This window comes from Cricetulus griseus, chromosome 2 (genome assembly GCF_003668045.3).
Source record: "Cricetulus griseus strain 17A/GY chromosome 2, alternate assembly CriGri-PICRH-1.0, whole genome shotgun sequence".
NCBI lineage: Eukaryota > Metazoa > Chordata > Mammalia > Rodentia > Cricetidae > Cricetulus > Cricetulus griseus.
This window is the reverse complement of record NC_048595.1, coordinates 322,648,235-322,663,829: the sequence shown is the minus strand read 5'-3', so window position 1 is coordinate 322,663,829 and position 15,595 is coordinate 322,648,235. Positions and strand designations below refer to the sequence as shown.

At 34.6% G+C, this 15,595-nt stretch overlaps 1 protein-coding gene across 8 annotated transcripts in view; it reads right to left on the bottom strand.

Moving 5' to 3' along the window:
• Adamts6 (ADAM metallopeptidase with thrombospondin type 1 motif 6) overlaps nt 1–15,595 on the bottom strand; it is a 229,077-nt gene that overhangs the window by 126,258 nt on the left and 87,224 nt on the right. For 5 of the 8 annotated variants that reach the window (XR_003482511.2, XM_027401535.2, XM_027401534.2 and 2 more), the window contains 2 exons: nt 13,843–13,989; nt 4,152–4,293 (listed from right to left, as the gene is read on the bottom strand). Coding sequence is in view for 7 of the 8 variants with exons in the window: in XM_027401535.2 (XP_027257336.1) it covers nt 4,152–4,293; nt 13,843–13,989 (289 nt within the window). In the remaining variant the exon portion in view is untranslated. Of the gene's footprint in view, nt 1–4,151; nt 4,294–10,985; nt 11,123–13,842; nt 13,990–15,595 lie in introns of those variants that run through there. The other 3 variants (XM_027401539.2, XM_027401540.2, XM_027401541.2) reach the window with 3 other exon arrangements.

Sequence of the window (15,595 nt, the reverse complement as noted above, 5' to 3'; positions counted from 1 at the left end):
AACTATATACTAGATATCAATAACCTATACTAAATTCTTAAGGGTTATCTGAAAACCATGCTTTGGATATGATTTAAAATGACAGAATGAAGAAATAAAGAGTAAATTCTGAAAAAAGTCCTAATCTATGCTTTTTGGAATACAGCCAAAAAGATCCCCTACATATATCAAATAAGCCTATAAGTGAATTCCTTTCTACATTTAAACTTATTATTATTTCAATATGTTTTCTATCAGCTTAGTTTTGTTTTTTTGTTTTGTTTTTTTGTTTTTTTTGTTTGTTTGGTTGGTTGGGTTTTTTTTGGTTTTTCAAGACGGGATTTCTCTGTGTAGCATTGGAACCTATCCTGGCACTCGCTCTGGAGACCAGGCTGGCCTTGAACTCACAGAGATCCACCTGCCTCTACCTCCCGAGTGCTAGGATTAAAGGTGTGTGCCACCAATGCCTGGCCTGTCAGCTTAGTTTTTATGATTATTTTATAATTAAAAAATATTGAAAATGAAAGAAAAGTGAGAAGTGGAAGAAAAGTGGCATAATAGGTTCTACAGAGCTTTATAGGAGTTTGTTGCTATGAATAAGCAAAAAAATTTTCTGGAGACAATGGGTCTGTTGTTTTATTTGCAATTTACTTTTTCTAAGAAGTATCTAAAAATCATCCTTAGAATCAGAGTTGGAAGATATTTGAAGGTAATATAGTAAAGATCTAGCTTTCCATGCTGCATCTTATGTTAAAGAAGAACACACACAAACTTCACACACAGCTAGGGAGGTCAGGCAATTTGCAGGAGTTAGTTCTCTCCTTCTACCATGCAGGTTCCAAGATGAAAGCCAGGTCCTCAGGCTTGGTGGTAAAATGCCCTTACTTATTGAATCAGTCATTTATCGGGCCCCCAACTTTTTTATAACAGAAATAAGACTGAGGATATAGCTTAGTTGACCTACACAACGGCCTGAGTTTGATCCGCAGCACCACATAAACTGGGTATGATGTCACATGCCTAGAATCCCAGCAACTGAGAGGAGCAGATAGGAGGCTCGGGAGGAGTTCAAGGTCACCCTCAACTACATAGCAAGTTTAAGATGAGCCTGAGCTACTTGAAATGTTGTTGATGTGGTGGTGGTGGTAGTAATGGCAGTGGCAGTAGTGGTGTTAAGAAATCCCATCATTCCAAGATGCCAAATGTAGTATTTCAGACATCTGAGAATGTGTGTCCCCAAACAATAATTTTAGAGATTACTTCTTTCCCAAAAAAACAGGGCTAAGAAGGAGTTTTTGAGAATTTTACTAATCAGAAATGAGACATTACCTGATGGAAACTAAACAAGTATTCTCTAAAACAAAACACATCTGCAATCTTTGTTTTATAACACAACTACTATACCTAGAAGCAACAGATGTAACAGACTCAAATCATTACATGTTTTTAATCTACGACTGTATAAATCACTCGCTGTATTTTTAGTTTCCCCATCTATAAACTATTATAAAGTTGTTATAAATTGTATCAATGAAGTCTGAAGTATATCATAAAATGATACATCAGTTATATATCACTGCATATTGTTTAAAGATTACTCAATTAGGCAAATATATTAATCTATATATTATACTCTGCTATTCTGCTCTTTGTATTTATAACCATTATATTTTCTTTTCTATTCTAATAGAATATATGGATAATTTGAAAACAAAAATAGATAATATGCCATGATGACTGTGGAAAATTGTGCTCCAAATAAAATAGCCAACTATGATTAACATGTATATAACTGAATGCATATACTAAGAATTCACTAAAAAAAAAAACCTATAGAGCTGAACATTGATAAGCTCTCAATCACTACATAGTGGATGAAGTGAAAGGGATGGAAAAAGGTATCATTGCAGCAGTTATGGTTCATTCTGTCATTGTTTAAAATCTTTCCAGAAGCCATTATAAAATAGCTTTCAAAGTAGGAATCAGCTGTTCCCTAGTCCCACACAACTGTGTTTAGCTCACACTTTAGCACGTTACATTCAGGTTATGTTTCCCTTCAGCTACCTCCTAGAGCACAAAGTAGTAACCGGACTAGACTCACTCTTCAAAGACTCAATTGATTTCCAAAGTAGTATTAAGAAATATTATAAATGTTAGGAAAACATATAAAAAAAAAACCCAGTGTAAATTGGGTATGGGAATTGTGTGAACCCAATTTTTTAGATACAAGTTCAAGAAGTGGGAGAGATCTTAAAGAATCTATTAGAGATCAAGAACCTTAGTGAGAGGATAGCCTAGTGCATGGACTGGTTTTCTAGGGCACATTTCCTATGGGAGAGAGACCTTGCTCAGTCTAGATACAGGTGTGAGGGCCTTTGTCCTGCCTCAACTTGGTGATGGGACAGACTTTGTTGACTCCCCATGGGATGCCTTACCCTCTCTGAGGATTGGAGAGTGGGGGTGAGGAAAGGTGGGGGTAATGGGAGGAGGAGAGGGAGGGGGAACTGAGATTGATATATAATAAAAGAATAAATAAATAAAATCAATAGAAGAATCCTAACTAGAAATGTACAGTAGAATATAAAAACATAAAAATTCCAGATAATATATGTATCTAGTGAAACCAGTATTTCACTAAAAACAAAGTAAAAAAGGTTCACGACAAAATACAAGAAATTATGTCAATAAATGCTAATTAGTCTTCACAAAATTTTCTGATTTTATTTTATTTCTGGTACAGGAGTCAGCATAAGCATTATACAGAAATATTCAAAAAGCAAAAAATCCAGTTTTGTAATTGCTACTTGTCTCATTTCTATCTTCGTGGAATGAGTGGGTTTTCAAGATTAAATGAGAAGAATCAAATCAATTTTTAAATTAATTTGTTCATCAAAGAAAAAATTACTTTAATAAATCCCATAAATAGAATAGTAGTAATAATATAAATTATCTTCCATAGAAGCTTATGGATGGAGTTCAAACACAATTTTCAAAATGAAAAGTAAAATGTAGACTGTTTCACTAGCTAACAGAAAAATGGGACACACTGAGAGGGATGTTGTAAGGCACCTCTAAACTCATTTGATCATTGAGTGCATGTAGTGACTGTGATTAATGCTTGAGTGACTTTCTTTAAGGAAAAAACAATTTAGGAACAAAAGAAACTACATCCTTTCAGAACTAAGGCCTTACAGAGAAACGGGAAAAAATATCAGTTTTACATGTGGATGTACATGCCCAGATAATCACACAGAATCTTGAAAACACTGCCAAGGTCTACCAAGAATAACAATGTATTTGTCACCCAAGAGATGTGTTTTATGGCCTCCCATTGCTCCATGCCAAAGAGGAGTAAATGGTGGAGTGAGTGTGTAGTCTAATAATACTATGGTAAAACTTAATTCCGCATACTATTATCATTTTCTAGGAATTTAGACTATCTGTACTACAATAAGAACCAAGCCTTTGTATTTGATTTTTAAGCCTAAATATTTTTTGGCACACAGATTGACATTTTAGAATCCTGCTTTTGCATTCAACACATTCCTATACTAGAGACAAAAATATTTGTGAAATTTAAAAAGAACTTCTTAATTATTTCTAATACGGCACGGTAACTTTTTAAAGCAAACATGAAGAGAAAATCATGATGCTTACAATTTTTTCCACAGCTATTTCCTTTTTTCTCATTATTTGGGCTAATGTCACCTTGTTCCTTCTGGGTTGTTGTGTTGGAAAGTAGGCAGTGGGTGAAGCAACTTGAAATGACTCAGTTCTAGCTAGAATGAATTAAGGTAAAGGCAAGAAGCCAGTGAAAAATGCCCTTTAGCACAGTTATAAGAGTGCCAGGAAAAGGCAGAAGAGAGGTCTCTTAAATCTAAAATATTTTAAAAGACAAAGTAAAATTGGCATCATGAGCTGAAGACTTAAAAAACAAATGCATGAGAAGTTACTAAAATTACATTTGCTTCCTTAACAAAAATTGTGCAATATGTTAATTTAGTATTACTCAAATATTTAGAAATAGATATTATATAAACATTATCAGAAAAGTTAGTGTCAAGGCATTATGTAAGTTACTAATGCTCCAAAAGTTCATCGTGATTCCACTTGAACATGTGTCATAAGAGAACATTTATAAATGACTGAACATAAGGATTAAGACCTCTTACCCCGTATTTGCATTGGCGGGATGTTGCTCCATACTGGAAACGACATTGCTCATCAGCATCATACACCTGACCTGGGGCCACAGCTGGATAAAGAAAGTCACGCTTGGGAGGCTCATTATCAAGGCAAGTACCACGGCCTGAACTGTTCAACATAAAGGATCAAAGGAAATTAGGTACTCTGTAAACTATTTCACTCACAATTATGAAACCATGTGTTGAGATCTTTGTGTTAACAACTTGATGCATGAAAACAACACATTGTACTAATAATCATATAGCAAAATAGAGTAGTTTTACAGACACCTGAATGAGAGCTCCAAATTCTTTTTCTCCAGCACCAAAAAACAATGGAAGCATCTCAGACAACAATCTGAAAATGTCTTGTTGGCCTTTAAAATACTGGTTTAAACTAGTTGTAAAAGGATCAAAACAGAATTTCATATTACTCTAAGTTTCTTGTTTGTTTTCATTGAAAATATGACCACATCTGGTAGTAGAATTAAAAACATGAATTGTGGAAAATTAAACAAAAATAATTGTAGCCATAATCCTAAAGACTTAATTTATACCCTTAGATAGAATGAAAGATGCTATGGTAAGACATGGCACCAGTTAGTGGGCTGAATTGCAACTGGGGCTAAGGTCCAAAGGTCTTGCTCACATACACTAGAAATGTTTAGTCTCTTAGAGATTTCTTATTTCATCTAAGGTCATCATAACTAGGAAAAGAGAATGTTCCCTTTCTACATAATTTCTGCTTTACAAAGTATGTCTTCACTAAAACATAATATTTTAATTCAGTGGAACAAATAACATAAAGGTTGCCAAAAGCTAGACAGAATACCTTAGTTTAAAGAGCTTTAGACTTTGCTAAATATAATTGTTCATTCTTATTTATCCAGTGTGCATAAAATAGGACAGATGCTTTTTTACTTTCATTTCACATGTGAGTTAGAATTTTTAAAGAATTCCTATGCCAACACTTAAAAATTTTTTCCAACATTCCTGTCCATTGTGCCAGCACTTTTGCTTTTTTTCCCCAAATCTTTTCCATCCACTTTGCCAAAGGAAAATAACTTCACAAGTTGAAGTTCCTCAACTGTTATTTAGGACAGCACAAATTTTCATTTACAAACAGAGAAGAAAGAATCATATAAAACAATGAGTTTCAAATTCACCTGTAAGTTTTTTATTTCGTAAAATGCAAAAGTTAACTTGTTATATAAAATGTCTGTCTACATAGCAGCAAATTCACATGATTAAGAGCTGAACTGTACTATTTTTAAGACTAAAGGGCTGCAACATTGCCTTCTCTGCTCTGTGCTTCTCTTTGCTCAAATTTAAGAAAATGATACAACAATAATACTGCACTGACACAGATGGACTTTGACATTTCAGTCAGTACTGCTCAAGGCTTGCACTTGAGGTCCTGGACCTCAGTAAGTACATTTATTGTTAGATGAGTTTTAAAAATAGCTCTTTTAATATTATGATGTGTAAACTTTGGTCAAGAAAGATCCTAGTAATTCCAAAAATATATTACAGTTAATGACAAGTAGAATTTTATAGTACAATAGTATAAAATGACTATTTTGATAATACAGAATATTTATGGGAAGGCTGAATTAAACCATTAACTTCTAAATTTTCTTTCCAAATCATAAGTTCCATCTTCATTTGCAACAAAACTATTTATGAAAGGAATTGAGCATAAAATAAAAATAAGTAAATACTATCATAAATCAAAAGAAAAAATATAATTACATACTGAAGAATTTACATGACCTTGTAGGTTATAAATATTTATCAGTAGCACAACAAAAAAAAGTGTAGGACATCAGTATGTCCTACATACTGGCACCAGTATAGAACCCATTACAAATAGTACATACAGTGACTTTCAGAAACACAGAAAATTAAGCTCAAAAGTTCAGAGGTGGAACAATGTGCCCCTCAAAAGGGAACTTAGAGATAGATACACAAAGGAAGTAACTTTTTTCTGAGGGTGAAACTGGCTTCATTTAGTAAGAAGTTCTTGTTTTGAGGTCTAATGATCTTCTAACCAATAGTTCATATTCTTTTAAAGAAATTAGATCAGACAAGCACTGAAAGGGCCTTGAGAGCCAACAGTGCCAGGCATTGTTGGAACCTAAGGCCAAAACTCTGGAGAGAGTTGGTTCCCAAAGTGTATTCTTATTTCAGTTCTCTGGAAGCACCTATTTCTTTTGTATTAATAGTAGCTAATTAAATAGCTAGACAAGGCCAGTTCTCCTTGCCCAGTATACTTTACAGAAGATTAAAATACTCCATGAAATAAAATATGAAAGAAAACTGTGTGTATATTTTAAAAGTTAGCCCATGTTTAGGAATACCATATCAACAAAGGCCTTTAGAATTGTGATGACTGCATATGACACATCAGCAAGGCTTATCAGTCAGGTGACCTCCAGTAAAGCAAGTATCTGTGTGGCTGGTGAAGCTGTTTCCCCATCCCACATGTTCTCACTTTGTGTATAGATAGATAGCACTGTCCTCTTAACAATCACACCTGGGAACAAGGCAAAGTTTGATGAATGTATTTGAGGGATGGAACCATTTTCATCTTTTAATTCTTAACTAGAGTTAAGCATCACAAATGTTTAGTTGTATATATTGGTAAAATTTATCTATTGTTTTCTTGTTGTCTTTTCTATTACTTTCAATTAAGTAAAGTATATAGAGCATTATTATTATTATTATTATTATTATTATTATTATTATTATTTGTATTTTTTTGAGACAGGATTTCTCTGTGTAGCCATGACTGTCCTGGAATTCATTCTGTAGACCAGTCTGACCTCAAACTCAGAGCAATCCTCCAGACTCTGCCTCCTGAGTGCTGGGATTAAAGACATGTACCACCATTGCCCAACTGAGCATAATTATCATTAATTGACTCTTAAGATGAACAGTAATTCAAGATATTTTCATGCTTCTAAGTTGTCAACTACCATCCTAAAGTAGTACAGATATAGACACAGAAGGCAAAGAACACAGATCTGTCAGGTGTGGACTTAACTATATCTGAAGAATTCTCTCTCCACCTCTTCTCAGTCCCTCCCTCCTCTCCTCTCAGTCCCTCCTCTGTGTGTGTGTGTGTTTGCATGTGTGTGTTTAACCAAAGAATTTCTGAGCACTCAATTCTAATAAATTTTTTCCTATGAGTAACTGCTCTTCTGATTTTTAAATGTTCATGAGGTAATGTCTGATTTCTGATTTTACATTAGGAACTTGTCTCTCTACCCCTCCCCCATGGTATATGCATGTGTGAAAATGTGTGTAAGGGTGCACTCTCACCTGTAGTTGTGTGGAAGCCACAGGTTAGTTTCAGGATGTCATCCTCAATTATCTCCATCTCATTTTTGAGACAGTCTTTTCTGAACCTGAACCAGCTGTTTTAGTTAGACTGGCTGGCCATCAAACCCCAAGATTCAGGTAGCCCCAAGCCTCCACATATACACTTTGTGTGTACAGGTATATTCCATTATGCCTGGCCTTTGGCATGGGTCCTGGGATCCAAACTTAGGTACAGGTACTCATACTTGCATACCAAACACTTTATCCACTAAGCCAGTGATTCTCAACATTCTTAATTCTACAACCATGTAATACACTTCCTCATGTTGTGGTGATCCCCCAATCATAAAATTATCTTCAGTCCTACTTCATAACTATAATTTTGCTACTGTTATTAATTATATATTAATATATATATATAATAATTAATATATATAATGAAAAATATCTGGTATGTAGAATATCTGATATTGACCCCTGTGAAAGGGTTGCTCGACCCTCAAGGAGTCACCACCCCCAAGGTTGAGAAACACTGCACTAAGCAATCTCCCAAACCCTACATTAATAATTTCTTAAAATTAATTTTTATTTAAATTAAAAACAATCTTATTTTACATACCAATCCCAGTTCCCTCTCCCTCCCATCCTCCCATTCCCCCCACCAACTCCCCATCTCATGCCCCATCCACTACTCAGAGAAGGTGAGGCCTCCCATAGAGGATCATCAAAGTCTGTCACATCATTTGGGGCAGGACCTAGACCCTCCCCACCCTCCCCACCCTAACCCCTGTGTATCTAGGCTGAGAGAGTAACCCTCCATAGGGAATGGGCTCCCAAAGCCCATTTGTGCACTAGGGATAAAAACTGGTTCCACTGCCAAAGGCCCCAAAGACTTTCCAGGCCCCCCAGCTGACATCTGGTTCTATCAGCTACTGGATGAAGGCTCTATGATGGTATTTAAAGTGGTCATCAGTCTCATTATAGCAGAAGGGCATATATGTTAGCCTCTCCACTACTGCTTAGATTCTTAGTTGGGATTATCCTTGTGGATCCCTGGATATTTCCCTAGTGCCAGATTTCTCATTAAGCTCATAATTAAGGTATCTCTTTTCTTGCTCTCGTTCTCTGTTCTTCCCCAACTCAACCTTCCTGATCCCTCATGTTCTCCTCCCCCCCCCATGCTCCCAATTTACAGGAGATCTTGTCCCTTTACTATTCTCAGGAGGTCCATGTAAGTCTCTCTTAGGTTCCTCCTTGTTTCCTAGCTTCTCTGGGGGGGGGGTGTAGATTGTACACTGGTAATCCTTTAATATTACTTTTAAGTTATCATACAAATTAATGAGTTTTGTTGTAGCTTCTTCATACATCATCATATTTTGCTTTTATTCACTTTTCTGTCCTACAGTCCTCCATCCCCCCCCCCCGATCCTTGATCTCCTATATTGCCCTAATAGAATTTACAACAATGATTTTCTTATTTTATTCTGTCTGTTTGTTTGTGACAAGTTCTCCTTATAGAGACCAAGGTGCCCTTGGTTGTCGTGTCTCAGCCATCTAAGTGCCGGGCTTATAGGAATATGCTGCCTCTGTACTCCTCTCAATAATGTACTTCCTCACTACTCATCTGCTTATTTAGGACTCCTGTTTAAAAGGAGTTGAAATACCCCATTGAAGATTGGGTAACATAACTTATATGTTCATGTATCAATGTATCTGGTATCTCTAATCTCTTTTTATAAAAATGTTACATAGTCTTATACTTTATAATGTTCTTATAACAAAACAGAAGCCATGGAAAGTTCTAGTTTAATCCAGAATTTAGTGAACTAGAAGCATTAAGTCTTACTATGCCAAGCCTAGTGTAATCCACTAGTGTCAAAATAACAAAAGCAGTGATAAATTCAAAGATACTTTCTGTAACTTTTTCATTAATATCACTTATTAAGGTAAATAGTTTGTGCCTTGAGGGACACATAAAAATTTTTTCATTCACAAAACTTAAACTTTGCTCATTAGTAAACTAAATATTAGTCTTCATTAAGAGGCTATAACTTTTAATATATTTGTCCAATGTAAAACTAGATACATAAAATTTAATCTATAATTACTTTTCCAGTAGTTCATATTTCCCAACAAAAATTCCAACCCTAGTTAATGTGTTAAAATATAGAAAATTATTAAATAAATAATCTGTATTTTTATTTAACCTTCAGAGACAAGGTAAAATATGTATCAGTTAAAAATATACATCTTTGTTGATTATGAAAAATTCATAGTAAATCAAAATATATTTATATTTCCAAAACTCTTTGCACTGTGATGGGAAAGTCATTTTTTTGTACCCACTTCCAGTTTAATGAGTCTTTATTCAGGGTCCCAAAGTCAACCTTGAAAACGAGAACATGAGCCAAATTTCAGTCTCCTACCAAAATGTATAGATCTTTATAAAATATGTCCTCCTGGCTTTGTTTCTAGAATACATGAGGATGTAGTACTAATTGAATTTTAAGGTTGATTCTTAATAAAGCAGATTCTAAAGAATGGAGCTTTAGTTTGTACAGTGGGCCAATCTAAAAGGACATCTACCTAAGTTGTACACAACTTACAGTGCCTGAACAACAACGCAAATGTAATTTAATGCCGCCTGGTTTTTTTCACAAAGCTATGCTGATACTTATCATGTTTAATGAAACTAACAATGTTTGAACTAAACATAACAATATAATAACCAGGTAAGTGCAAAGTGATCTAGAATAAAACCTCTTTTTCCTGTCACTCACTGTACAACATGAAAGTTGAGGCTTCAAACATACAAATCTTGTGCTGTTAATGGTTGACTCAGTACCCACTCTACGCAAAATTATAGCTTGTCAAATACACTCATGTTTAGAGCAAGAGTCTCCATGTGTCAGATATGCTGAAGGAGAAACAAACTTGTTCTACCAGGTTTTTTCTTGGGCATTACAATTTGGGGGAGGGTAAGGGTAGGCTCCACCTAAGAAGATGTTTTCCACTTAATAGAATGAAGTTAAGCTTCAAAAGCAATTTCTAGATAGCAAATATAAGTGCTTTGGCCATCTTGCCCATCATAATCGCTTCTCTCAACCCTCTTTCTAATTCTCCTTCAGCCATAACAATGCCAGTCTGCATTTAATCAGCTTCCACCTTTGTGTGAAATGGATTTTGTATATAACTTGAAATGGCAAGCAATTGTGCTATAGCTCCTTGAGAGTTCAAGCAATTTGACAAATTTTACATAGGGTAAAAGATGACTCACAAAACCCCCATATATTTTAGAAATAATATGGAATTGCTCTCAACCACTTCTTAGTGGCTGGGAATGAATGGAAAACTGTCCTGAGTTACAGCTCCCTGATTTTCACTGCCTGGTAAACTAGCCCATAGTCAATGAGTTAAGCTTTCATACCAGGTTTATCTCTTTGTATTTTCTAAATAAGTAAATAAGTGAGTCCCGCAGGCAGATAGGAAAGACACTACCTGCAAAGCCGTCTTCGGAAAACATCAGAAGCTGGCATAACACGTCCATTTTAACGGAAATGGGTTCTTTATTATTTAATCAGGACGGCTTCTGGGCGATTCATGAACCACTTATTGAATCACCGAGTTAAAGAAATCTGAAAAAAAATATTGGGAGTTGGTAAACACCATCTCCTGATTGATCAATAGCACCTAGTGTTGCAGAATTACATGAGAGACTGTGTTCTGGTGGCATTTTAAGGCCATGTCTTTGGTTTTGTTTTTCCAATTAAACAGTGAATAATGGATCTCTATAAATCATAGAAAGCTCATTGCTAAGTCACCAATCATTCTTGTTCTATACAGTCTCTAAGTAGAGGAAAGTATGCACTTTGTTGACTGGGTGGCAGTTCCTTAGCAATTGCTTCTTTCAAGGTTTCTTTTTCTTGAAAAGAAAAGCTAAAATAAAGTGCTAGGACCCTTTTTGAGCCAACTACAAAACACAGATGTAAACTCAATTCTGGATCAAAATGCAAAACACCTCCGGATTCAAATATAGATACAAATATAGATAAAGATTTATTGCTCATAGCTGTTAAAGAAATTATGCCCATTGATAGAAAATGAAACAAAGAAATCTTTTTAAATTGCTATTTTAGTTTTGTGATCCAGTCATCTGATCTATTAAATGAAGTTTGTGTTTAAAATCTTTTGTTACTTGGACAAATTATAATAAGATTTATTTATTTATTATATTATTAGAGGAGAGGAGAGAGCTGAGTTTTCTCCCACGCCTTTTATTTTGCCCAACATCTACCCATTTCCTAGTGGTTTTAACTTCAGGCATTTCCATGAGAAAGATACCCAAAAAAACACTTTTTATAAAATACAAGATAAATGAGTCCATTAGAATCCTGCCAACACTCATTTTGTTTATATATACAAAATACAGGAAAGTAATGAAGATTAATTAATGTCTTCAGATTAATTACTTTCATTAATTCAATGACTGCTATAATTTGAGGATTACTAGTCCTCAACCCTCACCAAACTAGTGGTCAGGTCATTGTATTTTAGCAGCAATCCAGTCCCTTTGTATTGTCTTAACATCCATAATATAGTTCCAACTACACAAGACCTGGCAGGAGCTCAAAAGTAGTCCATGTATCTATGCTTCTGTATGTTTTAGTACATAAAGGAACACACAAAATTTAATACATGTCTAAGGCACAGAAATCTTAGGCTATGGTCCTTGTCTTTAGATACAGGGCTGGTACTCACTAATGAACTGTATAACCACAAATGGGACAGAAAGAGAATATGAAAGGGATGAAATTGTACTTTTAAAACTCAAGAGAAGATTGCCATTGAAGATACACACAAATTCTGAGCATGTTACACAGTTTGTCTTTATGATGACAGAGAGTAGGATTTTATTCTGAAAACAAAAGCCAAAACAAGAGAGAAATTTCAGGTCTGGTCGAGATTGCGCAGAGGAGAACTTCACTAGTGTTTACAATTTATGTAAATGAGTTTATAAAAAACACCTTAAAAATGATATTTTCAATGGCCTGCATTAGAAATTATCAAAGATATAAAATGAATTCTTTATTGTCTTTTTAAAGCACTTCACCCAATCTAACACTAGGCAAGTATAATATTATAATATTTTCTTACTAAGATTAAAATTTTTTAGTTCACAATATAGTTATTCAGGACAACTTCTTCAAATGAATTCACAATTGAATGATTGCATTAACAAATTTTTTAAAGTCTATTTTCAACATTCATCTTTGATTTTTGAATCAATATCTGTGCCAGGTAATTTAAATTTTCTTTTCTACATAATTATAAGTTTGCAGACTCTATGACCTGGCTACTATTAGCTAAGAAAAATTTTAAGGCATAATTTTAACCCATATAAACTGTCTAATTTAAAAGTTTTATAATACAATTGTGTTAATATGAAGTATAATATAAGCTACTTTCTAAAAAAAATGTACGTTTTACATTTAATCTCACCTCCCAAGTGAAAAATTAGAGTCAAAGAGCTAAAGTAATAATACAGCAATAAACTATTGCAACCTTGATGTTACTTAAAATAGTAATAGCTATGATTTTAATGAATATCAATTGATTTATATATTAGAGCACTGAACATTGTGATATACAAAATATCTAGTGATACAAGAATTATGATTTAAACTCATTTAAAAACTCATAAGCCTTTAAGAGTAAAAAGAAATTAGCATGCCTGGGCCACACAGAAAGCAACATTCAAGTCTACTGGGTCCTAAAGTCCAATATGAGTGCCCACATGAGTGATGTGAGAAAAAAAAATTCTTTTCCTAAACACAGTTATACTTGTGCTCAATCATATTTATAAATGTACAGAATCGTATTCTTGGGATTTACATTAATAACCACTAATTAGCTTCCCAAATTGTAGAAAAGATGGATGCTTAAATTCTTCCTCAAAATGCTGCATCCTAGATGCAGAGTTTGGTTGTTGCTTTGACACTACTAAAGAATTCAGTTTTTCCACCAACATCATGGAATACTGAATTAAGTTTGGCTTATTCCCTACTAAATTATGCGAATGTAAATTCTTTCTGAAAATGCTTCCCTTTTACTGAAAATTTCTAATCACTCATTACATCAATCACACTTAGATTGTCATTCCACTTCTAGTTTATTCACTTTTTGTGTAACACCTGGAAAATGTGCCACAATGATTTATTAAAGCATGTTGGAGAGGCCTGAAATGTAAGTGGGCCCAATAAAATTACTCACACAAAACCTGAAGCACTGTGCATTAGGCTTCCAGCAATGAGTTACTTCTAGAGCAATTTATCAATACTCTCCAGAGGTGACTTACTCTAGAAAGCTGGTGATATAGTCTCGGCTGCAGGCAGACCAGGAAAAGGGGTTGGTATTTGCAGTAATATGAGCTGCCATAAGTTTTGCTGCTTCATGACCTTTCGTCCCACAAGAATTTCCAATTCCATCATGGTTCATACCAAAACTGTTTTAATGAGGAAGAAACAGAAGAGACATAAAAGAAAGAAATAAGAAAAAATAATAAAACAACTAGGCCGCTACACATCCTTCATTTCCTTATTGGGTCATTTATTAGTTTACATCAGGCTTTGATCAAGAGAGACCAGTCCTCTAATGTCGGATCAATGTTAAAGAGACAAAAGCACAATTCAATGATACAATCCATGTCTAAATCTCTTTACATTTATCATATGTTTTCACGCGTTATCAATATCACATGACTCAATCACTCCTTGAGCAGAAAAGGGCAGTGTATGTTAATCCACACTTCACAGATGACAAAACTGAAATTTAGCAAGACAAATGACCCATTAAAAATCTTGTTAATATTTTACAGAAGTCCATAATTACATGTGTTAGTAATGTTCATTCTACTGTCCTCAATACAAAAGGGAATTAAAGAAAATGACAGTGATTCATTGAGGTGTAGGTGACGGCCAGTCACAGAAGCCCTTTAACAAATAACCTTCCCTAAACACTAACATTTAGCATTCTAATATGACATCAACACATTAGAGACAATTTCCTTGAATGATCTTCTATATAAATGCAGAGTTTTAAGCTGAATTAGAAACAATTGGATCAACACAACTACAAATAGTTTACATGTGAAATTCAAGAAAATGTAATATTCCTTCTGTATAAAGCTGATACTGCTGTAATAACCCTACCATGCTACTTTTCACATGTGATAGAGTTAAAAGTGACTTCTTTTAGGGGAAGTCTTGCACCTACCCATGTCATGTGGGTAGGCACAGGTAGCTTTAAGGGAACCAATATTGAAAGCCTCAATTGCCTTATGTATTCTTTTCTATAAACAAAAACGCAAGCTTCTACTTCTAAAGTCATATTTCCCTCATCCTACAGAAGAAAGACATATCTTTTATACAGTCATAATACAATACTACATTGTATTGTACATGAGCATGTCTGCCAAGAAAACATTTTGTGTCCATATTAGAAGAGAATTTGTTTGATGTAACTCTTGACACCCTGGCCAGTACTTTTGAAGTAGGGATTCCACTTGTCTGAAAATATGTTACTGTCTTCATAGGTAATCCAACCTCCATTAAAACCAGTAGGGACAACCATAAGGAGACCAGAGCCATATAAACTTTAGGTCCTTGACTTGTGGTGGACAAAACACCACGTTAGACACAAACTAGAATGTTTAAACCCCAGGAACTGCTTCAGATAAAACCAAGCTAGAACTACTTAGGTTTAAAATAGCTATACAAATGACAACATGAGGGGAGGCGGAATGTTACCAAAGAAAACTTTTAGAAAGCCCTCTAGTTTTACTTGCATTTCATTAACCTGAAAAATCACTAACTTTGAAGGTCACACAGCAGAGCAATATACTATTATTAGCTTCCACCTAGTTTTGATAACACCTCTGAATATGGATTATAATGGTTTCCTGGGTCACTTTGCAGAAACTTGGCATCTATTTTTCCTAACAAATGTTGCCTTCTATTTTGTTTTGTTTCTTGAGACAGACTTTCTCTATGTATAGTTCTAACTGGCCTCACACACAAATCCTCTCACTTCCATCTACCAAGATATGATTA